Source organism: Chamaea fasciata, unplaced genomic scaffold (assembly GCF_029207755.1).
Source record: "Chamaea fasciata isolate MVZ Bird 193981 ecotype frontalis unplaced genomic scaffold, bChaFas1.0.hap1 SCAF_10, whole genome shotgun sequence".
NCBI lineage: Eukaryota > Metazoa > Chordata > Aves > Passeriformes > Sylviidae > Chamaea > Chamaea fasciata.
This window is the reverse complement of record NW_027094095.1, coordinates 24,667,655-24,694,921: the sequence shown is the minus strand read 5'-3', so window position 1 is coordinate 24,694,921 and position 27,267 is coordinate 24,667,655. Positions and strand designations below refer to the sequence as shown.

At 42.8% G+C, this 27,267-nt stretch overlaps 1 protein-coding gene across 1 annotated transcript in view; it reads left to right on the top strand.

The window, feature by feature from the left end:
* Positions 1-27,267, top strand: part of LOC136294738 (metalloprotease TIKI2-like) — a 268,794-nt gene that overhangs the window by 235,796 nt on the left and 5,731 nt on the right. Inside the window, exon 6 of the mRNA XM_066192779.1 lies at positions 8,201-8,470. Within this exon, the coding sequence (XP_066048876.1) occupies positions 8,201-8,470 (270 nt within the window). The remainder of the gene's footprint in view (positions 1-8,200; positions 8,471-27,267) is intronic.

Here is a 27,267-nt window from a genome sequence, read left to right as displayed (position 1 = left end):
CTTTAATGAATGCATAATTTAATTCTGGGATTCTTAAGTGTACCAATAAAAGTAATGATCATGCATAATTTAATTCTGGAATTCTTAAGTGCACCAATAAAAATAATAATCATAGACATTTCGGTGAAGGAGAGATATTTTCTGGGGTCAGTGCAAGTTTTCCTGTTTCAAGGAAGGAAGACCTGGAGCCTGTTGTTTAAAACTAGGCAGTGAGATTTTCCTGAGTTCATTAAAAATCAGTCTCTCCTATGGCCTCAGATGCCTCCTGGATATTTGAGGTCTGGTCTCATAAGTTTCAATTAGCAAACTCAAAAAGAGAATATAAAACCTCCTTTTCTTCCTTTAGGTTCCAGCAGCAATGCGCATGCTTTGTTAATGAAGAATTTCAGTGAAGGATGGCTTTGTCAGACAGAAATGTGCATTTGATACAAGCAGTTTCATCAGCATGACTTGATACAGGGTGGGAGCCCTCTGTGACATAGAGAGACATTATGTGAAGTCCATTAGCATTAGAGTTGACAGAACAGCATTAGACATTAAAGCAAGTGGGGTTTGGAGGGAGAGCTCTTCTGCCTTCAACACATTTCGAGGGCTCTGTCCTTTACTGTGCAGTGAAAATGCCCACAGACAGGCTGAAGTGTTGCCTGAATAGGGATTCTGACAACTGCCTTGTTCTTTTCTTGGAAACACTCAGGCACTGTGATATGGGAAAGGCCAATGGGCTCTAACAATATTTCGGAGAAAGTCAGAGTGTCTCTGTGTTCCTTTTTTTAGCTCAGCAGCCATCAACGGCTGTGCAGATCAGAAGTTTTGCAGTGCCGGCTACAGAGAAGAAAAGTGGATTTAGTGTCACAGAGATGTGGAGGCTCTTGCAGACATGGTCTTCTTAGGGCTCTTTGGTTCCTCAATCAGGCCTGCTGCCGGATTTAAGTGGCCTGTTTCTCTCTCCTTCTGGTGATAGCAGCTACTGATGAGCCCACGTTATCTGTGTCTTGCAATTGTAAAAGCCTCAGCCGAACAAGGTACTTCAGGAACACAAGTTGCTGTGCTTGCACGGGTCTGTGATCCACCCAGTACCTCGCTTCGGCCAGGACTCAACTTCCAGAGCATCAGAGGGAAGGGCAGGAAACAGCACCAGGCAAACAGTGAATAATCTGCCCTTAGTTTCAGTCTGAAGTCAGTGAAAATGTTTTAGTCCCTCAGACTAATCATTTGCCTTGCTTAGCTGTGTCTCTCTACAGAGTTTTTATTTCTAAGATATGATAGAGAATATGGACTTCTGCAGATATATGTTCTCTCTGGGGGATCCAGAAAAGAAGGGAAACTAATTCCCAGTGGAGGCAATCTGGGACCAGAACTCAGTTTGGACTGTAAATGAGCAAGATACAAACAGTTGTATATTAGGCGTAATTCTACTGTGGAATCAAATCAAGCAGCCAGTTTGGTTGGTGTTTTGGTTGTTATTTGGGGTTTTTTGGTTGGGTTTTTGGTTGGTTGGTTGGTTGGGGTTTTTTTGTCGGTCAGCTTCTTAAAATTCATTGCAAACTCAGCTGTCAAGATTTTATTATCAGACAGTAAAACATTTTAGTTAACTTTATGTAGCAAGCCTTTGGGTGCTGCATGGACATACAGAGTTGAAATTTGAATGTGTAGGCCTCCCTCTCCTCTGTGAAGGAGACTTCCAGGTGTCCCAGGACAGCTGCATATCTCTGTGCTCCCATGTTGAACCGGGATGCCTGAGCAGGAAAAAGCCCATCTAGACCTATGGGACAGGGATTCTATCCAAGGAGCTTTAAGTACCACTTCTATAAGATACTGAGGCACCAAAAATACCTATATTGTGAATATTTTGCTTAAGCTGAACTACCCAGGCAGAAATAGCTTAGCACTAAATTGATGTGGTGGTAATAAGACTGTGGAGCTTTAGGGAATAGAGCCTGAGGTGAGTGTACCATGAGCAAAGAAGGTTCTTATTTGCTATTTGTGTGGAAAATGGAAACAAGACTGGAGGGTCAGCACATCCTTCCTCTGAGGGCACAGCCCATCCTCTGGGGCTGGAGCGTGCAGCTCTCAGAGTTTTCATGAAAGATGCACAAACAAAGGATTATTCAGTTCAAGAACTGAACCAAAAAAATGGAGAAGGGAAAATGAGTTCAGAGCAACTTGAAATGGAACGTTTTGAGGATGCTTTTGAAGGCAGGAATTGGGTTTTGTTGGGTTTTGTCATTTTTATATATTAGTTGGGTTTTTCTTTTTAATTGAAATCAATTTCTGAACAAAAAAAGGGCACTTTGTAGCATGTAAGTCTTTGAAAACAGAAGACTAAAAAAAAATTAGAAGCTTTGTTCAGAAAATGCTGAAATGAAACATTTTGAGTTTTCTGAAAGAATTCACATGAAAATGTGGAAATGACATGTTACAAATGTTACAGCTGCCCTCTCTTTTTTCAGCAAATTCAGCCTCTCAAGTGCAGAAAGCTTGCATTTCTTCTCCTGTGCCTTACACCAACTCCACTTCTAATGAAACAGAATAGATACAAAAGTTTTATTTGCTCCTCTTACTTTATAGTTTCTTTACAGTTTCAGACCAAAAACATTACAGTCCATGTGAATATCTTCACATCACAAACTTTTCATTTATGCACAGAGTTGTACATATATATGTGTGTATGCTGAAGGACTGAATTTGTTTCCAAACTAAGGTCACAGTTCTTAAGCAACAGTGATTCTTCTCAGAGAAATTGTTTGACATGGATTCAGAGCATAGAGATACCATCCAAGTTTGGGGTGGATGGTAATCTAATTTAACTACTTAACTACTTAACCTAATTTAAGTGCTCATGAGATGTAGTTGACTATGGTGCAAAAAAATGAAAAAACAACTTTGTTTCCAAATTCTGTTAAGAAGTTTTAACTTCAGTGTAAAGGCCTAAGGCAACTACATCCTAAATAGAATAACCTCATTATAATTAAGCTGATCAGGTGAGTGAATAAGCGGGGATTTCACAGGAGTAATCAGGGATTTCTCTTTTGCTGTCTCTTGAGCCCAAATTCATCCTGAGTAATTTACAGCACTTAGCCTGAAGCAGCTCAGATAAAGTTTAAGTATGGGGAGGATCTAACTCTCTGATCTCTGCTTTGCAGTTACTCTCTTTTGCAGTAAAATATATTTATGCTTTTCGTCTTAGGGCGGACATTATGTCCATGGTGTCACCTGGTTATGTGAGTCTCAATCCACACTTCCCATCACTGGAAAGAGGCCCTGTAAACTGTGCTGGGTTAGGATTTCTGCCTGCTTTTCTCTTTTGTTTGCTTCTCTCCCAAGAGCTTTGAAAGTCTGAGCTTTATCCTAGCATGGAAGAGAGAAAAAAAAGCAAAACCCGATGTTGGACAGGACATTGTGGTGCCCATCTTGTGGATGTGCATGACTCTCTCAGAGAGATGTGTAGGGAAAGCAAAGCCAGGAGCAGATGTCTCCGTGGCCTGTGGCGAGGGGAGCGAGGGTGCGTGCGAGGGGCTGACGAATTCCTGACTTCACAAAGACACCCCAACTGGAATTTATGAGAATCCATCCACAATAAAAGGCTTTTAACTCGCTGTCTGGCCGTCAGCCGCCTGCATCCCAGGAACGGTGGCACGAGGATAAAGCTGCCACATCGCACATTCCTTGCTATCGCCGTGGCTTCTCTCTTGATGAAACAAAATCTCCCTTGTCCAACAGTTCTGAGAACTGAAGCAAGAAAACCTCAGTGATGTTGCTGTGCTTGGAAGCCCTTGCAAAGCATGGCAGTCTCCTGAGCAAAACTTTTCCATTGCTCATGCTGTAAAGTCAGGATGCAAGTAACAAATTGGCAGGCTGGGATTTCGGAAGATTCTGCGCATATCTGAGGGAACAGAGATGTTACCACAAGACTGCTGAAAAAATTAGATTGATGATTTTGTTGTCTGGAAGATGTGTATCATCAGCAAAGGCATACAGCAAGGGCAAGTCCCTCCCTGGCCCTGTGGAAGTCCATGGGGAGGCTTGATGGGACTCAGTCCAAACTTTGCTGGTGTTACTCTGGCAGGTCAGGGGCAGAGGCGTTACTGGGGTCTCCCCTGCCTAATCTGTGCAGTTTTAAGCCTGGGAAGTATGAAAATAATATATTGAAGAACATCATATGGTGTTGATGTTATTTTTCTGACCAGATCCACTCGATAGCCCTAACATGTCCCAGCAATGAGTCAATTTTCAATGGTCAGTGTCAGCACAGAGTGACACTGCAGACCACAAGGCAGAGAGAGAAATGCTGAGGCAGTCTAATGGAGCATCCAGCTCAGTCCAAACAACTTACATGTTTTGTTTTGTTTATTTTTGAAAAGAATTAGAAAAGGATGGCAAATTTCACCAGAAGCAAAAGAAAACCACAGAGGTCTTTGTCCGTGGAATAAGCATTTTCAAGAACTAGCAAGAATAAATGTTTTCCTGTTTTCACTGTTTTCTGTACCTTAGGACTAAGCCACATAGGATATTTGTTGAGACACCAAAATTTTCATATTTGGACTCGGTTATTTTAGAGAACTCGTTTTGCAGGACTGCACATCCCAGGGAAGGAAATTAAGGTCAGAGATGAGGAGAACCCACCTAAGGGCCTGAAATAATTTTCATTTCTTCAAGACCACCCTGTGTGGGAATGATACATTTAAAAATGGGTGGAACCTCTAAGCCTGGAATTGCATCAAGTTATTCATGAAAAATCTCTGAGATCTTGTGGACCAAGATATTTGGGTGGTACTTTCTCACTCTTTCTTCGGAAAAGGCACTGTGGCTTCACAAACTGAAAACTAGCCTTGCTTTTTCCCTGACTTGAAGAATAACTATGTATCTTGAAAAGCTGTCTCAGCAGTAGTGAAGGAATGGAAAAAAAAAAGTCCATTATATCCCCATGGTTTCATACAGTGCAGCTGTGCTAACAGAGTGCACAGAGACTGAGACCAGGGGAAAGGCACGAAATAGTCCATGAAATGAGCAGTTGAATTTAACAGTAAAGCTTCACATAATGCAGAGATCAATTGTGCAGGCATCTGATTGCAGATGGCAGGTTTTTGCCATTATTTTTTTAGGGGAATAAGTCCAGAATGTTAATAAATTAAAGCCCTTTGTATTAATAATTTTTTTACCAAAATCAGTGGGGAAATTATCATCTTATAGGAAATCTTTCCGTTATCAAATAAACATCTTTAAATAGTCTTGCAATATATTTGGATGAAATATCCATATTCTGTTTTGATTTTCCTTCTGGTAGAAAGTCTGTAGGATGACAGTCATATTTGAAAAGAACCAGGTTGATAATGAATTAACTGTATTTTTATAATATTTGTTGTTTATTTTTGTTGTAATTATTATTTATATATATAATATAGTATAATTACTGTAACTGATTTATTAAATCAGTTTAAAACTAACTGTCTTTTCTTTTAGATGAGCAAACAGGCATCAACATACAGTTTTCAAAAGTCCTTCTTAGGTCTCAGTGCAATTATTAGCAGATACTAATAATTTAAAAAAAAAATTAGTGCAGGCATAATGGAACAAATATCAACCAAATGTAATATGCAGTTGCCACAGTGGATCTATTCCCCCTGACTCACCTCTAACATTCTGGTGGTTAGTTTATAACCCTCTTCAGGTTACAGCATTTTAACGTTTCTCCAGTGTTTATTTATTCTCTTCCCAAAGAATGTTCTGAAATATCAAGTTTACAACCTGTGGCTCATGTGATGGTAGTGGAAACAATTAAGCTAGAAACTTTCAAAGCCACCACTGGGATTTTGATGCCCAAAGTCATTAATTTTAATAAGAAGGGAGCTGCCAGTCGTCTTAAGTGGTTTGTAAAATCTCAACCCATAAAAACACCTCTCTACTGGTTCCAGTTTACAGGGAGCTCATAGCAAGGTAAACACGTGTAAGAAAATAGTAGGTGTTAAAAGGTGGAAAGTACGTGTTCAGATATCCCTAAGACCACTCAAGGAATCAAAGGCAGCCCCAGCCTTGAGCTGGCACACAGGGACTGCTCCTGCCTGCAGCATCTCAGGGAGTTACTGGCTGATCAGAGCGTGAGGCATGGAGAAGGAAGTCAATGGAAACAGAAATCTTGGCTACAGCTCAGTTCCAGTGGCTTCCTGCCACCCTGCTGCCATCTCAGGAGCCACATGATGTCTGTAGGTGCTTGGTCCAGGTCCCTCCTACCTACCTAAACTCTCCTGTCCAAGTTCACACTGTGTTAGCCTCCAAGCTGCTAAATGGCTGCATTTGATGTCGATACTTCACTGATCCACCATCGTGGTTGGATAAAAAAATTAAGAACTCTCCACTGTGGCCTGAGAGACCCCCCCAGTGCAAACCTGTGAGCACCTCTTCATTTATGTGAGTCTGGAGATGGCTTTGCTTCAGCCACGAGCCTGTGCCATAGCCGAGGAATTCTTAAAGGCTTTGGAGAGCACCAGGAACTCTCAAAAGAAATTGCAGCACTGGGGAAAATTCACCCTCAAGATGAAACGTGAAAGAAAGTCTAAATGGGGAAAAAAATGCAGAACCAGCAGATCTATTTGGGATATAAAATAGAGCATGGAGTGAATATGAATGAGTTTGGAAAGGACTCACTGGGAGTCTGAATGCTTGGGAAAAGAATTTTTTAAAAAAAGGGATTTTCTTGTGTGTTTTATTAATAAAACCAACCATGAAGACTTTTGGAATTAGTTTTAGAAAACTTTCTTTTTTTCTCTATCTGTTGTATGATCTCTGAAGAACTTCATGAATGTTGGCTACAAGTGACAAAGTTACTGTAGTATTTGGCAGTGAGTCTCGTAGCAACAATAATTAACTATCAGTAGGTATTGGAAGGGCTTTTGGATGAAACACAATGCAGTGGAAATAGAGGTGAGCATCAAGACTGGTATTGTAACAGACTTCAAGAGAATCAAAAGAAAAAAAGCTTCCATTAGTAGTAGATGTGACTTTTTTGGAAGAGAACAAAATGTTCCATAAATGAAACATGTGGTTTCACTTGTGGCACATTTTGTACATTGTCACCAATGAAGTTTAGGATTTTTTATTACTTTTTCATTAAAATGTCTTACTGGTTTCACTCAGGAGGCAAAATTTTTCACGTGGCTTTAATTGTTTCTGTCATAAAAGTCATAGCATCCATGTAATAGAAATAGTTTTGCAGACCACAGCTTCATATTGCCTATTAATTCTCTCCATTTTCTGTACATACAACTCATTGGCCCATCCCAGAAACAGGAAAATTTCTTGCAATTAAGACTCAATATGAACTTCTGCTGAAGTTGGGGGGAAAAATAACTTTATGTCAGTCCTGGTTTATTAGATTTTTGTTTCAACTATCTTAGCTCACAATAAATTCACATGGCTGCATACCAAAGGAGAGAGTTTATATTCACTTCTAAAATCAGTGAAACTCTAGAAGATGAAAATAAAAGGTCTTTTCCTGCATCATTCCAGTCATGTACAAGAGGTGGTAATACTTGAGACAGGATTGAAGAGCTCTGGCAGAATTGTTTCAAGGAGGCTTTGGGCAGGTCATTTACCCCTTTTTTCTTCATTACCTGCTGGAGTTCAGGTCTCACGTATTGCATCCCAGCTGCCAAGCTTCCATGCTTCCACGCTTCTGTCATCAGCCTAGGTAGGCTTCCTTGTCCCCAATCCTGACTGGATGAGGAGACATAATTCTTGTTGCAGTTAAAACAATGACTTGTTTTCTACAGATAATGGGGGAAAAAAAAAACAAACAAGAAGAGATAATGAGATGACTTGCGTTATCTCTTTAATTTAAGATCAGCTTCTCTTTCCTCAAAGAGAGTAATTTGCCAGCTTGGAGAGAGTTTTGTCATTGGACCTTCAGCCCAGCAGGGGAGGCAACGTTGACTCCTACCACAGACTCTAAGGCCTCTAAGAAGTCATCAAAATGCCAGAAAACAGCAATAGAGTATCTATTGCCTTTTCCCCTTTTTTCAGTTAAGTGTTTACTTGTAAGCTTCCTAGGAAATGCCAGTGCTGTCTTTACTGGCTGCCCCAGAGCAAAAGCCTTGTACACCTTCTCAGCAGTCAGGGGCACCTACCAAGCAGTGCAGTCTCCTTCTTTCACCTTTGTTTTGGCACCCTTCCTCCTTTGCTCATATTTAAACGTTGTGTTTTGCAGTTCAAGGACGACAAAGACAAGCCCAGCCTTGGAGGGACCCTCAGTGACAGCCCTGCCCCCTGTCCAGCTTTCTGAGCAGGTCCCACTGGCATCTCCTTCCCTGAAGCCTCAGCAGATGGATGAAGAAGACAGCCTGTCTCCTCACCTCTTGTTGCCTGACAGCATCAGCCAGCTGGAGGAGTTTGGCAGGCAGAAGAAATGGCACAAGAAGCAGCACAAGCACCATCGCCAGAGGCAGTTCAATGACCTCTGGGTTCGGATAGAAGACAGGTGAGTCATGACTGCTGTGGTCCATGTCCTCTTCCTGCTGGCTCCTATCTCAATGCTTTTTGCAGATCCCAGTTGATTAGACCATAGGGAGGGTTGGACAAAGGCTCTCTGGGAGACACAGGCAGTGAGATGATGTTTTCGTAGCCTAATGAAGAGCTGGGAGGAAAACAGGCATGCTCATAGGCAGGTTTGATTAAAAAGTAAAGAGGGAAAAAAAAGGTTAATGCTTGAAAAATTTAAGATACACAGAAACAAAGACTTGTCAGGGTGAAAAACAGGAAAAGAACAACAATAGAAAATACTCTGTGCTTGTCCTTTTTCTTCCAATAATTCTTTTCCTGTCTGTACTGGCATTTTTCGGCCCCAAGGCTTGCCCATTTTCCAACTATACAGAATATTCCTGAGAGTTTTTAAGATTCTGAAAAATCTGACTTTCAACCTTCTTAACTGTTTTGTGGGGCTGAATTGTTTTAACATCTCAGACTGCACTGAAAATAGCAAACTGAAGCAAAATGAAGTACTTAATTAAATCCTCTCTGTGAAGAGAATGGAGGTAGGCACTTTTCCATGGCTATTCCAATTTTGGTCTGAGGTTAAAAACTCCCATTCAGTGTTTGAATAAGAGCCTTCATGTTTGACCAGGGCTTCTCAATGTGTGCTTTTAGGATTCCTGGGTGATTTATTCTCCCACCTCTAAAGCTCTTAGTTCCTTTATCCAGGCCAAGTCATGGGCAGATAAACAGCCACAATGTTTATTGGTCTTCTAACAAGTAAAAGGAACTAAGTAATATTTTGGGAACTGGCTGCTCATCTACACATATAATTATTGTCTTTGAGCATTATGTATTCCCATTTTCATAACACCTAAATTCCTTGCAAGTCTCTCAGATGTTTCTCCCTTTGCTAAGAAAAAAAGCTTCACATATTTGTGTTTTCAAATTTTTTTTATTATTACTATTATTTTTTATTCATTCCTTTTAATGGAGCAGTTACCTCATTTTTTGTAGTTTATTGTTTTCTCAGGGTGAATGATGTAAGGGTTGCTATTAAGGTGGTGCATATTAGTCTTAAAGTTATAAGTCTGTTTCTGAGTTCAGTGCCAGCCTTGTAAGCAGGATTCATGGATTTTCTCTTCAAAGTGTGTTCAGTGGTTGGATCCCCTCCACAGAGGATGCTTAAGCATGAACTAAGTGGCATTTGGTTCACCATAGCTGAGTGCCTCAAATAAAAGGGACTTTTCTGTCCTGTCTGGGGGCTGCTGACTTGTAGTGTCCCATAATGTCCCAACATTTCACAAGGGTCTGTGGTCTAGTTCCTCATGTGTTGTACAAGTGAGGTGTTCAAATAGATCTGGTGAGAGCCTGGCACTTGGGCACAATCCTCATTCCCCTGTCCTATCTATCCTGAAAGGATACTGGATATTGGCAGTGGAAATGTGCAGCTGGGAGCTTGAACTGGTGCTTATGGATTTTTGTCCCTTTTGCTGGTTTTACTAAATGCACCTAGGAAAAGGTATTTAAGAGGTAGTTCCAAAAGTTAGAATTAAATTATTTGCTCCATGCTCCTGTAAGATTTCAACTGAATCAAAGCCTTTTATCCCTCTATTTCCATTTCACAAGGGCAGAGATTGGGGTGAGGAAACACAAGTTTCTGCTCCCACTATGCTGGTGATGAACCAGACACTGTGTGTTGCCTGCCTTGCTGAAAGATCCCAGGGAGATATTAGTGGGAAATCACAGGCCTAGAAATGAGGAAAGGCTGGAAGAAGGGAAGCCTGCCTTAGTGCTTTCAGATGGTTTAGTGCTTCTACAGTTCTGGAGTAACTTCTGGTATTTTCCTGGAAACAAAGCAAAACAAAAAATACAAAACACAAAAAATACAAGCTCACTAAATCAGAGACTCACAACCAGCTCTGGTTTCCCCATAGATTGGATGGGGTCTCAATTTTCATAAATCAGCTGCTGCATATTGTGCTTTTGGCAGTTGGGTTTCATCAGCATTAATTGCAAGCTGGACCCTGCACAAAGCAATAAACAGTGAGTTCTCTCTAACTGGTTCCTTTCTGATTGGCAAGAAAAGAGCAGAAATGTGTGTCTGTGACCAGACCTTGTATGGTGATCATTTTTGGGAGGAAACAAGCAGTGTGGCTGATCATTCAGTCAACAGAGTGTTACTTGTGCAGGAGAGAAACTTGTGGACTTCTTTGCATTGCCTCAGTAATGTTAGAACAGTGAGACATAGCACTCATTTTTGAAGGGTAATTGGTATACTAGGGAGTTCTCCCTCTGGCCTGTCCCAAAAATCCATTTGCCGTTTGCATACACTTCGGTTGGAGTCCCCCATGTTCTGTATGGACTGAGGTCTCTGCATTTAGTATGAGCTATGGCCCCATATTTTCAAATGGTTGTTCTTCCCGTTCCCTAACTCACCAGTTGTCACCTGAAACTTGAATTATTCACCTTTGAGACAAAGTAGAGGGATTTAGGTCTTTGTTACGGCTTTTGGGGGAAAGCTGCATAAAGCTCATTGTTTCTTTGCGAGGTCCCCAGAATTCAGCTGCTGGAGCTGCCTTTCAACATGAAAAGTCAAAGAGAAATATACAGGTGGAGGACAGATCCAGGCGAATTTAAACCAGGTTATTGATTCCTGTATGAACCTCATTGAACTGTGAAATGACTGTGGTTCATACAGCTCTTTTCCAAAGCTTTATTGACCATGGATTAGAGGATTTTATGAGCCATGAATTGCAGGGCTTTTATGGACTATGCATTTCTAGGCGATCTCATACACTTCCATGGAAATCTTAGGGTGTTTTCTTAAGCTACCAACACAGAAACAAAGGAAATGAACACAGGAGAACAATCTTAAAGGAACATCAAAGGTCTGACTCCAACCTATAAAAGCCAGGAAATCCATAATTAATGGTTCCACTAAGACTTCAGCTCTCAGTCATTCGGGTCTGATCCAAGGTTATGGCTACAATCTGAAAAGGCCTCGTGAAAAATGAGTCATCATTTGATGCCACACATCATTATTAGTATTTACTTTCAGTTGTACCTTGGAGATTGTCCTTTTCTTTTTGTTCTGTCTTAACAGCTGAGGCATTTGAGTTGGCACCCCTGGGTGGACGGTGTTTAGATTTGTGTGTTGGAGGGTTAGTACTGCTCTGGAAGATGAGAAAGCTTCTGCTCTGTCTCCTCCCTGTCTTTGACAGAGCTGAGATTTGCTGATCTCCTGGGTAATCGGCTGCACTGAAGGCTATTAAAAAATAAAAAATGCTGATGAAAAGTGTGGTTTCCTCTCCCTTCTGCTTCCTTCCCCCAAAATCTAAACAAACTGAAAAAGTCCTGCTTGACTGCAGTTTCTGTTTGAAATGGCTTGTCAAGAATCAAAATTAAATGGAGATTTCAAGTAGCAAGATTATTATTTTTTTTAATTCAACTACTTGATTTTGCAGAAGTGTGCAGATCTGAAGTCTGTCCTTGGGAGAAACTTGAAGTTAGACAAAACTCAAACCCTGCCTATCTCCCATAGCCAAAACCCAGCTGGGGGAGCGGGGTGGGGAGGCAAAACCCTCAGGCTGCAAGGCTGCAGTTTGGCGTACAGAGTATCATTGTTCCTGTTGACACTGTGTCAGCTGGGTTTCCCCATATGATATAAATTGTTAATTACACATCATTCACTGGCTTTTCATGACAAGATGCTCAGTTAATTGAAAGAATAGAGAAATGCCTGCGAGGTTTCAGAGTGGTCAGTGAAGGGCAGGTCAGGATTGCACCTTTGTTGTAGCAGGCAAATGGTTCAAGGCTACCAACAAAACCAGCCCAGGAGAATAGAGAACCTCTCCCAGCTGTTGGGGGGAGTTATCCTGGGACCTAAGGCAAGGAGGGAGGAAAGCTCCTGGGAAAAAGGAGGGAGGGGAGTTATTAACTGGGAGGGTGTTGCAGGAGGGGTGAGGCTTAGAAGGAGCAATCGCAGGTAGGGGATGTGAAAGAGAGAAGTACAGTGGTGGGAAGAAAAAAAGTAGAAAGGATGCAATGGGCAAGTTAATTACTGCTGCCAAGAAAGAGATCTGGGTGAAGGTGATGTTTGGGAAGAGGCTAAGGACACACACAGGAAAGAAATTAAGGGAAAAGAATTGTTCTCAGAAGAGAAAAAAAGAAATTCTTGTCCCAGATGTAAGCTCAGCCCTGCAAAAGCTGCCATTAGTGGGAAATGAAATGAATTCTCCCTGTAAGTAGAAATGGCAGCTCTCTGATAGCCCACTGCAGACTATTCAACCCCAGATGAATGCAATAACACCACAAATATCAATTTATTTTGGAAGAAACAGTTGTTTTAGGGGGAAAATGTATACCAGTGATGGATGAAGGGAGACAATATGTAATAAACTATACTGAGTTTGCCTGTACAGAGTGAACCTTATCAGTTTGGATGGAATTTAAACACTTAGCCTGTTATCCTTTCTTTCAAGACAATGCAGTGATGGAAAACAGAACTCTGTCAACTCAGACAAACTTTTAATTCCACTTAACTGCATCTGAAAGGTAAATTTCAGTAAATTAATCCAAATTGCTTCCTTTTCACAACACATGGTGCTGAAATACAGTACTTAACTTCATTAAAGAAAAGACTGCTTTTATTTAAAGGAGACCTAGACACCTTTGAAGTCTAACAGGTAAATTGTGGTCAGATGATTTCCCTCCATATGGTAGCTTTGAGCTTGAAATTTCCATCACTGGGGCCTTGTTTGTTTAAATTACCCTGTCTGCCTCCCTGGTCAGGACACTGCTCGGGGAGTGCCTCCTGATGCTCGTGGGGAGGGGGATCACTGCCTCCTCCAGCCTGTGCAGCCAAGGGAGCAGTGTCACCTTTGCATTTATTTGCCCTGTGTTCAACCAGGGATGAGGACAGCCTCAGCACCTCTCTGTCTTGTAGTGAGCCTGTCTCCCTGTGGGATTGCTCCAGCAGCCAGGAGCAGCAGGAGTGTGGGTGTGTTGGGAGTCCCACCTTCCCTCCCTTGTCCCACCTCTTAGCTAACTGGGGCTTCACTAGGTTGGGTGCCCCCTTGATTTTCCTCCAGCACTTCTGTGTTCCAGGGGAACATTCCTGCCAGGGGAACATTTCCTTCACTGTTCCCCCAGCAGGATTTCTTTCTTGGGAATCTTTCCTGATCCCAGTCCCTATCAGTGAGTACCCCCAGGCTCCAGGGCATGGCATACAAATATCTTCAGTCATCCAAGCCTCAGGGTTTGTCAGTTTGGGTGCAAGAGTTTTCAGTGACACAGTGGTCCCAAAACACCTCCTGGACAAATGCTCTCTCCTGGTTCCTTTGTGGAAGGTGAACCTTTGTATCTTGAACTGGCCTAAATTCTGCTCTTAGTTTGCCCAGTTCTTTTTTGAACCCTGGTGGATATACAGTTTCCACAAGAAAACATTTTGGGCAGTTTAGCAATGCATCAGTTGGTCCTTCTTTCTCCCAGTGCTGCCCGCCTCTCTCAGACATGCCATCTTGCTTCTGTGGAGGCATCCTCAGCTCCTCCTGAGCAGAGAGCCAAGTGTAGGGAAATACTGCATGTTCCCCTCCTTAGTTTTGTTCTGTTTCCATTTGATCCCCCTTTAAGGTGAGCAGGTGGCTCAATGCCTCCTTTAAAGAAGCACTGGCTCTGGCAGTTCTGTCATCATGCCCTTTGCACAGCCCCAGGTACACGAGCCCTCCAGTGAAAGTCAAATAGGAGCACGGTGTAACTCAGCACAGTAAAAACAAGAGGTAAATCTCCTGACTGTAACAAATGATACGGTGATGACATATCTTCCCTCCCTAGATGGTTTTTATTGAGGCTTCTTGGATTATCAGGTTGGTCAGAGTGCACAGAATATATTAATTAAAGCTGTGGAACCTGGCCTCAGCACACAGCTCTCTAATGCATCTCAGTAACGATGGGAAGTCCTGACATTCATGTCCAAACCTGTAGCATCTCTGTGCTAATAGACCTTCACTGTCAGCTGGCCATGACTGATAACTTCTTTCCCCTGGTAAAGTCTAAGAGTTAATTTGTAATCCTCCAGATGGGGCAGAAAAGATGTGCAGCCTCACTTTGACCTGCTAAAGACACAAAAAGATCCGTGTGTTTCACTTTGTTCTGTTGTTCTTAACAATGTGCTGCCACTGTGGGATGAAACAAATACAGATAAAATTCGAGAAAACAAGCAAAAGCCTTGCATGTTTACTTTCCCTGTTGCTTAAGTGTCTCAGCACCAGTATGACCAATTCATATGAAGAACAGTATGCAAATGCTGTTTTAATGAAAGCTATAAATACCTGAAAGTAAAATCATTAAAGAACACAGAAGTCTTTTGGAAACGTAATTTGTGTATAGATTTCAGTTTTGTTTCATTAAACTAAATTCTGTATTGGTAATGCGTTAGGTATTTTATTTTAGTGAAATTTAAATCCATCATGAATATTAAATCCATATTTCCGAAGGCGAACGAGTAACAGAATTGGAGCACACAAGTTAGGATTTTTGAACAATGAGGTATTTTTCAGCACTGGATATCCAAGAGCGCTTTCTGCTCTTTCTTCCTCAATGCTGATTAAGATTGAAAATACAATGCAAGATGTTTTATGGAGTCTATGAAGAGCTTTCTTTTCTTTTCTTGTTTTCTACTTCTCATTTGAGATGTGTTGGGTAAAGATAGTTCTTTATTATCTATTTATATCTGTCCCAGCTTGCTGTATTTCTGACTGGGGCTGGACACAGCCCTACAGCTGCTAACTTTGTTAAGCTGCCTAAGATCTGTCTGATGCAGCACAAATACAGTGTTTTCTTAGGATTCAGTTTCAAGAAGCAGCAGCAGCTGAGTTTAGATGATCTCTTCCTCTGTGATCCCAACTTGTTGTGCTGTTTCTCAGCCAGTGCAGCCTCATTTCCTCATTCACTGCCAGGACTTCTACAACCTGTTAACTTTTCAGTTCTGTCTTTCTCCAGTGCTCTTTCTACCTGCCTTTTTAAACTCTGGCTGCACATGCTTGTATGGGCCCTGGAGAAAGGATATGGAAGGGACCCCTCCTGCATCTCCATCGGCTGGACTCACACCCACCTCTCTGAGCTCAGTTTGCAGGAGGCTGTGATCACACAAGCACTGCACTTTGCTCTGCAGTCTGGCCAAGCCAATTAAAATGGGGTGTTACAGAGCCTGCAGCCTTCAGCAGAATCTCTTAGAGGCGGGGACATGTCTCCCTTGTATCTCGTATATTCTTGTCACCTGACATTGATGCAGACTGCAGTAAGAGGGAGGCAGAGCTAGGCATCTTCCACCTTCATTTTTTGACCAGGAGGTGCATCTCCTCCATGTTACTTCATCATCTTTGCTTTTCCTACCATTTTCATATAGGTGTATGTGTGTCCGGCTGTACTGCAGACTGGACAGACAGCATGGAATCCCTTCTCTGCTAAATTCATGGGTATCATAAAGCTGTCCAGGCTCTTTCTGCTGAAGCTTTTCCTTCTCTTGACAACTTGGCAGCCTTGTGAGCAGCCTCTGTGGCAGTGGCCAGTGCCAAGAGCATTGGGGTGAACTGTGGTCTAGACACCTACAATAAGTCATTAGCAAAATGTTTATGCTCACGCATAAGCTCATTGGATCAATTTTATATTTCTCAGGCCTCAGAAATGCACTTATTTGCCACTAAGCTGAAGAAAAGGTGCCTGTGGTTGCAAATATAGGATCACATTTCTTTTACCTGTAGTTTGTTTTAATGTTAGTGTTGAGCTACCGTGGTCAAATAGGTTAGGCTTTGTTTAACGTCTTGAGATTCCCATCCACAACTACTCAGTCATAAAAACAAGGCTTCAGGATTAGACTTATAGTACAAAGTGTCTCCTGTAGAGCCAGGCAGAAAAGGAGGGTGCTTATTTCACTGAAAGAGTTAACGCTAAGTGACTTTGACTGTCTTCTGTGTTAAAGCAAGGCTTTTTCCCCAGCTATTTTTAGCCCGTTCCAGCAGTGTGTGTCCCACTGTGGTCTGGAATGCAAGAGCTTTGCAGTGAGGTTTGCAAACATTTGTATTTCTGTGTTGTGAGAACAGAGCATTTGTGTGTTATTGGAGCGTGTGTTCCTGAAAGGAAGGGCAGACCATGCATGTGATCCCTGCATGCTTTTGTTGTTGCCTGTGAATAACCATGTACAGCAAATGGGCTCTGGAAGAAGCTTGTTAGCAGATGTCGTCATGGCCCTTCCAATTTATAAATATGAGCCTTGACATTTATATTTTCCATGTCCAGGGCTTTCACTAGCCAGATGTTCTGAGCATTGGCTTCTTGGAGTCTTGAACAATGACTCCTCATGGCATATTATCTATTGCACATACACCCACACAAATAAAAGTTCTCTGCCTCTTATCAAAGAGATAAGATGGGAAAATGCACTCAGTACCCTCAGGTAATTCCTCTAAACCTGAGCTGCATTTTAACATAGCTCTACAACACTCTTTATGTTCACTCAGCTGAAAAATAAGTTGTCTGGTTTAACAGGCAGAGAAAATTCAATACCTAGTAGCACATTTAGCCTGCAGTTTAGGGTGGGTGAGGAGTGGTTTGTGTTAACTCAAGGCTCACTGCAGTTGCAGACAGTAAAAAGTGCTGAATGGGCTCATGCCCAGGCTGAGTTGGATTCCTCAAACGTGAATGGGTAGTCAAGCACCTGCACTCCCTCTATTGCAGTTCTGGATACAGAAGGTTTTCCTTTGGCAAGGGAAAAAATGCCAGAGTAAACCTGCTCAAACGCCACAACTCCATGTTGGAACTTTTTATTTGAGTGACCTACATATCCAGCAGTATCTAAGCCCTGAAAATTACAAGTCTGCTGTTCCTCTTAGCAGAGTTATGTAAAATCCATAAAATATATTTTAAAAATCATCTTCCAGTGAGTTACCGTAAAGAAAGAGAAACGTCTTTGAAATTCAGGGGAAGTGCAAACACACAACACTGTCAGTGCTAGCCCAGAGGAAAAAGGTAAGGGGTATGGGATTTATTTCTGGTTCTGCTATTCCCCTTCTGACTCGTGAGTTTCACGCCCTGGAAAATGAAGTGAGGAAAAGTATGACAGGGAATAAGGCCACATTGCTATTGTGGTGGGCAGCTGCTTTATAGGAGGGGTTTAACCACAGTTATATTGTGGTATCTAATAAGACAGATTCATTGTGGAGTGAATCAAGAGGAAATTGGATTCCTTACACTCCCAGGAGCGTGGGGTGCACTGCGGGCTGGAAACCCAGCAGGATCCCGAAGGGCAGCTTTGGTCTAAGTCCAGTTACTCACTGGGATGAAGGAGAAGTAGGATTTATTTGAATTCATATGGTTTTGATGCTGTAAAAGCCAGGTTCTTGCAATTACGAAAATGCCAGGACAAATTCAGGTTTCGCTCAGCTTGCCTCTTCACAATTCCTGAATAGCTTAACTGAACAAAGTGAGCTTTATACCTGGGGCCTGAGCCCAGGCTGAGGGAGCCAGGCTTAGTGCCTGGGAGCTGCTGGGTGCCAGGGATGCCTCATGTGGCAGAGCCATGGAGAGACGTGCTGCAGACCACGCTCTCAGAAGCTCAGATCTGCAGAGACACTTCAGGGTCTGAGTTGTGACACCTGGCAGGGAAAGGTTTCTCAGTCCTTCCAGCCCTGCAGGCCAGCGAGCAGCTTTTTATGAGCCACTGATGGCATCTCCAGGCTTTCAGAGGGTTTGAAAGTGCTTGAGTAGGAGTTTGTCCTGTGACTGCTGTCACCGTATTTGCTCTGCCAGCAGCAGGAGGAACCCAAACCTTGTGGCCAATGCAGCACTTCAATGTGCCTCGTAGAGGTGCTCTGTGAACTTTTCTTTTATTATTTTATAAGTGAGTCTATTGGCAAGTAAAAGAGGCCAGTACTTTCATTCAGTGGTACAAGCTTGAATTCGACAGTGCTCCAAATAACAGGTTCAAAGATCTGACCCAATCTTAATTATTCTTACTGAGAGAGACACTGGAAAAATACAAGCAGTGAGCAAGAAAGTGAGCCCAGTGAATTAGAAAGAAAAATGTGATACAGACTACGCAAAGCGAAAAACTGTTATGTAGAGATGGAAAAAGAACAGGGAGAAGGAAAATGAAAATTAAAATCAAGTGGAAACATGCAGTATATTGCACATCCATTTAAGCTAGTTTATATTTTGGTTGCTCATTTTATTCCTTAATACATTGCACAGACATCTCTATAGCTGAAATAATTTTATCTTAGAGAACAGTCTCCAAGAAAATACTTAATTTGACAGGATGTGTTAGGTGTTTCCCCACTACCACCTATTCTAAATCATTTTAAAATCTGGAGGGGCAAGTTGATGTCTTTTACAGTATTAACAAAAAAGTGACAGGGTCAAGTATATACATCTCTACGAGTGTATGTGTTCCCCAAGCACATCTAAACATGCATGGTTAATTCTGTGCATCTGCAAAAAATATTTGAGCCATAGGGCCCACACAATGCCAAACAAACACTTGAGTACACAGAGAAAAGGGCAGACGGAGTCACTCTGGTTCTAATTAATTGAAAGGTTGAGCCCGAGATGTAAAATATGGATTACAGTTTTGACCACCCCAAAAATATAAATTCTTTTGCATGTGGGGCTGTATTGGTAAGAGCAGGCAGTTTGCAAAATACAGGCAAAAAAACAGATATTCTACTCATGCTTGGGATTTGGTTCAAAACCACCTGGTTGCAGCTCCATCAAATTAACTCCTTATGTGTTGTGTCAGCAGGTTGCCCAAAAATCTTCACTGGCAGGGTTTTTCCAGTGCTAAGCCCATCTGTGTTTGTGCCCTTGATGTTCTTGCTTACTTTGGCTGCAATAATGCAGTCATTATCTGTCCAAGGAGTAGTGGAACAAGTCCATGGCTATTTGGGCTGTGATGATGAGTGCCTTAATTGCACACACAAATCAGGTACACAGCCAGATGTGTGCAGTGGGTGGGGGCGAGTTTGGGGATGGTTTGGAGCCCACATCACTATTTAGACTATGGTGAGCACATCCTGGCTCAGATGTCAGTGCAGAGCTGGTGGAACAAAGGGCTCTGAGCTATCCCCTCTTAGCAAGGGCCAGGGTAAAACTGGGATGCATTATCCCAGCTCTGTGATTGCCTCGTCCCACTGCAGAATCACAGGGGATATTCTTAGGATATTAGAGAATCATCAAAGCATTTCTTAGAAGGGCAAAGGAAAGAGCTAATGTTGTCATCTCCTGTCTCAGGACCACCCAGACACTGCTACAAATCATGGGTCTTCAGCTACAGTATCTTGAATTACTGTTCACAGGGATTTTAAAGAATTTAATTTCTTTTTTTTACCTTTTTTTTTGTTTGTTTTTTTTTAAGGATGACATGTTGTTTCCTGATGGGCTGGTTTTAATAAGGTCAAAATCTTTGTTGTTGCCATATCAGAGAGGAATATAACATCTTTTAGTCATTAGATGGGAATGGGGTAATTACTCAGAGGGTGTGCTTCAAAGGTTACTGTTTTTTTACAACATTCTGCGTTTTTACACCATTCTGCAGTTGTCTGGAAAGAAGCAGCAGGTCTGATTCTGCCACAGCCACCGGTGTGGGTGCAGGATTTGTATTCACTGGGTTTTCCTAAAGGACTTTGGGGCAGGACGTTGAGAAAGGCCATGCACAGTCTCCTCTGGGGGTGGGGAAGGCTAAAACTCACCGTGAGGTGCAGGAATCCTTCCCACAAACTGGAAGTTCACCTCAGAAAAGGGCCCTTGGGCTGTGCTGGAGTTGTTTCTCACCTGCTCATTCCCTACCTGCTGGATGCATCCTCCTGTCCCCCTTTGCCTCACGGTGTTCCCCAGTCCTCAGGCTGCATTGCTGGGACAGCAAACCCCCCTTTCCCTGTCTCAGATGCAGCAGTCCCCTCTGCCCCATCCAGCCCTGTCCCCTCCCATCCTTATCCCCTCCTCTGGCCCCACAGCAGATGATCCACTTTCCCTTAACGATATGACCCACCTGGGGCTTTAGGATGCCCCTGCTCAGCCTGCTGCAGGTCAGTGTCTCTCCAGAGCTGAATTTGTCATCACAGAGATGTTTTGCAGGTGGCCTGATCCGTCGGGACCTGCAAATGAGAGTGAGAGCCTGCAAAACACTTCAGGTTATGTTAATGCTGGTGGTGTCACACCAAGGCCCCGAGGTCCTGACTCAGAGCAGAGTCAGGGGAGTCATAGCAGTAAAGTGATTTAACGAGGTTTTGATGGTTCCTCAGTGGGTGACTCGGGGATAAAAACAAAATCTCCTGGCTTCCAGCCCACAGCCCATCCTGAGAGGGCCCCAAAACTGCACCAGAGGAATCTCAGCTGCATTTCAGCATGGAGCCTCCTCCTGCTTACACCACCATGGCCCCTCTGGAGCCGCTGATCCAAGTGATCCACCTTTTCCTCCTTCATGTCAAGCTCCGGAGCCAAGACCCCATGGAAGGGACAGCAGCTGCAGCCCTGCTCTGCCTGGTGTGGGGCAGCTGCTGCAGCACTGCAGAGGGGAGCTGTGTCCCACCAGCAGCTGCTTTTCGCACTGCAGAATCAGCAGTTTTCCTCTACCCCACCCTGCTGTCCCAACCCAATTTGGCAACCCATCCCTACCAGTCAGAGCCCCCAGTGGGGCCAGAGCTTGGTTGGGGTTCAGGAGACCTGATTTCCAGAGATAGGGATCTTCGGAAGCAGCTCATCTCACCAACCTTGGAGACATGGCTTTGTGGGGAAAGGGTTGTCCTCTGGAGATGTCTTGTTCCCTAGAAACTGTAGGAGAAAGACAGCTGATTCCCTCTGGCTACAAGCCTGCATGACATTAATGCCACCTTTCAAATCCTACTAAAGGCCAGGTCAGCTGAAGGACTGCCTATGATTCTCTTCAATGGCACATTTAAGTATCCTTGCCTGCAGTGTCCTGCTCCCCAGCTGCATTTCAGTACCTGGTGACAGTGTGGCTCGTGATCATGGCGTGCTGCTCACAGCTTTCAGAGCCACTGCCTGGTGAAAAATGTGTTTCCCTTTCCATCTATTTCCCTTGGTACCCTATTCTTTCTCCTAGAGATGAGCCATGGCTCCTAACAAGTGGGGGTGGGGGATAGGGCCTCTGCCAGGGTATTTTCCCAGCAGGGAGGTTCACAGGTGCCCACTCAACGAGGGGAATTGCTCAGTGGCAGTCTCCAGAAGAGCCAGAGCACTGAAAATAGGCAGGACCAGAACTTGACGCTGCTGTCAGATGGAGATGGTTCCCATTTGAGTCTCATCAGGAGAGCTCAGATAGGCAGTGAAGGGCTGTGGAGATGTGCCCAGTGCTGTTGCTGACCCCTCTGTCTATCACGTGGCTGGGGCTGTGCTGCTCACGGGGAGGGTGAGTGGTTGCACTGTGGGACATGGCCAGAGATCCAGACTCCCAGTGACCTTGGGGTAACCAAAAAATAGCAGGGAGGAGGCTCTTCTTTGGCTCATGCCAGATCTTCTCTGCTGGCCCCAAACCAGCATGTGATAGTGCTTACTCACCCAGATATGCTAAGGCAGTTTACTACCCTACTGCAAATAAGCAGTGGGCTCCTCTGGACCAAAAACTAGATTCCCTGATCAGATCCAGGTTGGATTTTTTTTTTTTCTTTAATGAACTGAACCTTGAGAAAGCATGAGCCTCTTGGCCTCGGTCCCACAAGGGCTTTAGGATGTGCTGAGTTGTAGGTATGTGAATGCTAGTGCTGGAAGCACTCATGTGCTCACAGTCCTGCTCATCTGGGGCCACAAGACTCAGCATCCTGCAGGATTTATCCCTCAGGCTGCAAGAACAGTGTCTGTAAGGAAGGTAATGATGAAGGGATAGATGGGGGGAACTGAGCCTGTGTTGTTGATCTAAAGAATCCCTTCCAGAAACAGATGAAATAATAATATGAACATTTCAGGAGACAGGGATTTCATGTTCCCTTTAAGAGGCTGCTCTAGTTGTCTTCAAAGTTAAATCCTTGTGACATTTTTCTAGTGTATTTTTTACCCCCCAACAGACTCTTGTTAACTCTTGGTTGAGCACCTATTCTTTTCCTTTAAATGTGTGGTCAGATTTCTTGCCAACCAGCTCATTTACAGACTGCAATGGGTTGGTCCCAGCACTTTAAGCAGATGTATTTTTCAAATCTTGATGAATAAATTTTGGTGACATAAACAGGCCTGGTTAGTTCCAAGAATAATTGTCTTCACTTGCAGAACATTATTTCTGATCACCAGAAAAATAACATGATCAGTCCTTTCACATCTGTTCATTAAATAAAAAGGGGGGAAAAAATGTAGGGCAAATTTTGTTTGAAAAGAAACAGGAAGCATATGCTTAATATCACTTAAGAAAACCCCTAGCCATCATAAGGTTAACATCAAATCACAAATGCAAAACAGTCATTCTTGTATTTACTCAAAAATTTTCTTTCACTTTACTAGCTTTTTAGGTTTCCAATTGAAACATGCATTTTTCAGGTTTCAATCTAGCTTCTTTCATCAGATGCTATTGTAAGAAAGGCTGTCTGAGTCAACATTTGCTTACATTTATTAAAAATAGTTGTCTTGTGTTTACATAGCTCCTTTGATCCAGAAAAATCCCCAAACACTTTGTAAGTTATACTTGAAAGGGTTACTTCCTCCACCCTGAACAGAACCACGTTGGGACCAAGGCACAGCAGCAGATTAAAAATGGATAGAAATATCACGATAATTGGGTTGGTCCTCACCCCCTCAGAGAACCATCAGTTTTCCATGAGTTTCAGAACAGTTCCTGGGTCCGTAATGGTGGTTTGGAATTTGGAGGCAAAAAGCAGAGCCAGTACTGTCTGTGGTCTTGGGGATTGCCTGTTTTTCGTGCATTTTGCAGATACAGAGGCAGCGGTACCTACTGCACCAAGCACAGGGCTGGTGGGATCTCACCTAGGCCTACTGTTCCCAGTTTGGAGCATCTCATTCCAGAGAAGTCATGGATCAGAGCCAGGGCAGAGCAGAGGAAAGGATAGAGGAAATGCACTTGAGGACTTGCAAAGAAAGGTGGAGGGGCTTGTTTAAAAAAGAGAAGGCTGAGGTGAAACATGGTTAAATCTTCAAAATATGTGAAAGGCTGCTGAGAAGAGGAAGGGAATAAACCTGTCCGTGGGGACAGGACAAGTCATGACCTTACACTGTAGCAAGGGAGATTTGGTGAAATATTAGGCAGTCATTCTGGACATCAGAAATGGTGAAATGGTGGAATGGATGTCTGGACAGACTCTGGAATTGCTATCACTGTCACTGTTTTTTTGAGACTGGATGAGACGTAAATGTCAGGAGGGGTTTAGGTTTTGTTCCTGCGTCTGGGGCCAGAAAGTCTCTCCTGGTCCTAACCTGTGTCCTTCTGCTGTGGCGTCCCGTGTGGTCAGGTGAACCCTGCTTACAGAGATGAACCAGTCATGCTAAAAATTAATTTGTGAATTCCCTTCAAAGTCCTCGCAAGACAAACCAGAGCAGAAATTCCCTCAATGGGTTGCTTGTGTGTTTGTTTTATTTTTCAGCTTTAAAATGCTCCCAGATCATCAAGGTGCTTCAGCACACCCCCAGCTTAGAGGACTTGAATTATGTAATTGCACTCAGTAGAACCTGTGCACAAAGCCTGTGCCTGAGGCCCCATATCTGGGGAAAGTTTTACACATTCTAATGATGGTAAGACAATGTATGAGTAATGCACTGATTTGAAAAACTGCCCTATTATCTGATCAAAAGAACAAGCTCATGAATATGATACCGCAGGTCATTTGGCTAAAACGTACCTGGAGTCTTCCAAGTTTTTAAAACAATCCCATACACAGAAGCAAAAAAGCGAGGTATGAACAGCAGAGCCAGTGGTTGCCTGTTAACCACAGATCATGTGGAATGTTTTATTAAAGATATTTTTTATCAGGCACAAAAGGTTGAAATATAAAATATCCTGGTCTGGCAAGAGAAGACGTGATAATAATTTTGATTATTATCCCACAGATCTGTGATTCATTTTTATTATTCTCTATGTTCATTTCAGGAACGCTCAAATCCTCCCCAAGAAACATTTCTGGTTGAGTTCAGGGGATTCTGCTTCATCCTTAGGGCATGTCTGAGGGTCAGTGAGATCCCACGTGCACATGCAAACGTGCTCAGAGGGAGTTTGCAGAAGTCATCTCCTGACACCAGGGCCACCTCTAAGATTAGGTTATAATCCAACTTGGCTGTCCAGGGCCCCTCTGTAACCCCTAGGAAGTGGAAGACCCCGAGCAAGAGTAAGACCCCCTAGAGACCTGCTCTGGAATGAGGTGGACCAGCTTCTGGAAAGGTTTCTCTCCCCATTCTCTACAGAAACAGCCTAGTCACAAACTGAGACCAGAGGTTTCACAAGGACTTGTAGCATTTGGTAAAGGGATCATTCTGTTTAAATATCTCTAAACTACCTTGGCAGTCAGCTAAAAGTACATTAAGAAAATATTTTGTATGGATAAACTGTGATTCATTTGCTATTAGCAAATGCTTTGTACATGTTAGTGGAAACACACTGTTCTTCTCTTGTAAAGCACTCAAGGAGCTTTTGAAAACAAACAACCCCACCTAACAGTATTTATCCTAACAAAAATGCTTTTATACAAATGTAATGTCTTGAAGACAGAAAATAACTTCATTAACTAAGGAGAAGTGGTCAACAATTCTCAGGTCTTTGAATAAGGGAGAAAAGAAAATCAACAGAAAACAAACAACAAAAAAACCTCCATCCCCCAAAAAACAAAACAAAAACACTTAAAAGGTTGACTAGAACACAGAAACATCATACAGAAACATGAGGTGTTGATTTAAGGCTGCTTTAGGAATCCCTTAGATGTAGCTGACTTATGAATGGGCTTGTGATGCTTTTACAGGTTCTCTGGTCACCCTGTGTGCACAGAACATCCCTGAGGAGTAGAAAGACAGTTTGTGCAAAGGCAACTTCAATCTCACTGGAGGATCAAGCCTCCAAGTGTGAATAGCAGGATACAGACAAACTGGAAGTCTGAATGGCCTTTTGGTGATTTTTTTAAAATTAAAATTTAAAATCAGGCTCTCCCTGTAGTTTAAAAATCAAATTTGGGCAAAATTTTGCAGTTCTGTAACGTGACAATCAGTACCAAAAGATGAAGACAAACACCTACCCATGCTTACCTTAGGGAAACCAAGTATAGGCGGAAAACCCGAGTTGTGATCCCACTGTCAGTGCTGCCAGACCTGTGCACCACATCATCACTCAGCAGGACAAATGAGATCTGGATCAGAAATTGAATCATGACTGCATTTGTGTTGGATTACTCAGAGTGTGTAGTTACCTCTTTTTGTCAGAGGTTTGTTTTAATGATGCTTTGTGTTCACTGTAGGAAGGCTGTTCATGCTGATGTTACTTCTGTTAGAGGAGCTTGGCCACACAGTGCCTAATCCAGTGGCATTCCTGCCAGGCAGGTTGGGAAGAGCAGCATTAGTTTATTGCAGGATCAGCTCTTTGTGTTGACTGCAGCAGTTTTGATGCAGTATAGCAGAAACTCTAAAGCTGGGTGTCTGATATCATCACTTCAAGACACAAACCAACCACTCACTGTGGGAATTCAGAAAACTTTCTCCAACAAGCCTTGATTTCAGAGTTCTCTGTTCACAGCAGTTTGTTGCCCTGGAACAAGCACTGCTTCTCGGTGTCAGAATCCTAATACTGGTTAGATGGATTATCTGCTCCCATGAAGCAATTCCTATGTCTTTAATTGAAGACTGCCTTCTCTTTTTACTCTAATTAGTTGCACATTAGTTAAGATCACTTCTAGCTGCAGAACAACTATCCCACCCAGAAGCTGTGGTGACAGTATAAAGGATGAAGGAAGAAATAAAGTGACTTCTCCCAAAAGTCAGGGTGAAGTGTAATGTGCAGGGATTGTCCATGGGATTTGATGTTGACCAATGCCCTCTTCAGGGTGGGCTCTGATCTTTTCATTTTGTGATTGACTCAGCACTTTTGAAGTATCTCAGCAAAAAGCTATCTTGGTATTGCTTAGACAGAAAAACACAAAAGCCCTTAGTCCTTCTAAATTCTGTTTCTGTGCATGAATCTGAAGTAAGATGTTATTCCTTTTATCTGATATTATACAAGACACAACCTTTTTCTTCCAAGGTCAAGATCTTGGATACTGTAGCTAAATATTTATAGGACTGCATAGCTTCTTACCCCATTAAAAATTATATGAGGGTCATTTTTAGTGCCTCCAAATCCCCTTTATGGAAGATTTAGAGAATCTGCAGGTATTAATGTCACGTCTTTTTTTTCAGGGGAGCTTGCCATTTTTCTCCTCACTTCTCAGCAGAATGTCTTGGGTTTAAGTCCAAAATCCACCCTGTGCAGTTTGCATGTTTGGTTGTGCTGCTCCCTGACAACTGGTGGATTATGGATCATCCAGTAATGGATGCAGTGGGGGCAGTTTATGAAATGGAGATTACAACTTAAACTTCCAAATCAATCGTAAATGGACCTTTTTGACCTCCAGTGTCATGGGAGTCATGATGAATTCCAACCTGCAAATTCAAATCAAAGTACTAACTCAAGCTACAATCAATAAGCAATCACACTGCTATTGAGGCAAATCCACAGTCAGGGAAACCTAACAGTGACTGAGTCTGGTTTTGGCTTTGTGATTTGATCCAAAATGGCTTAAAGCCTGGAAAAGAAATGAACCTGCTGTCTCCCGTGCTCAA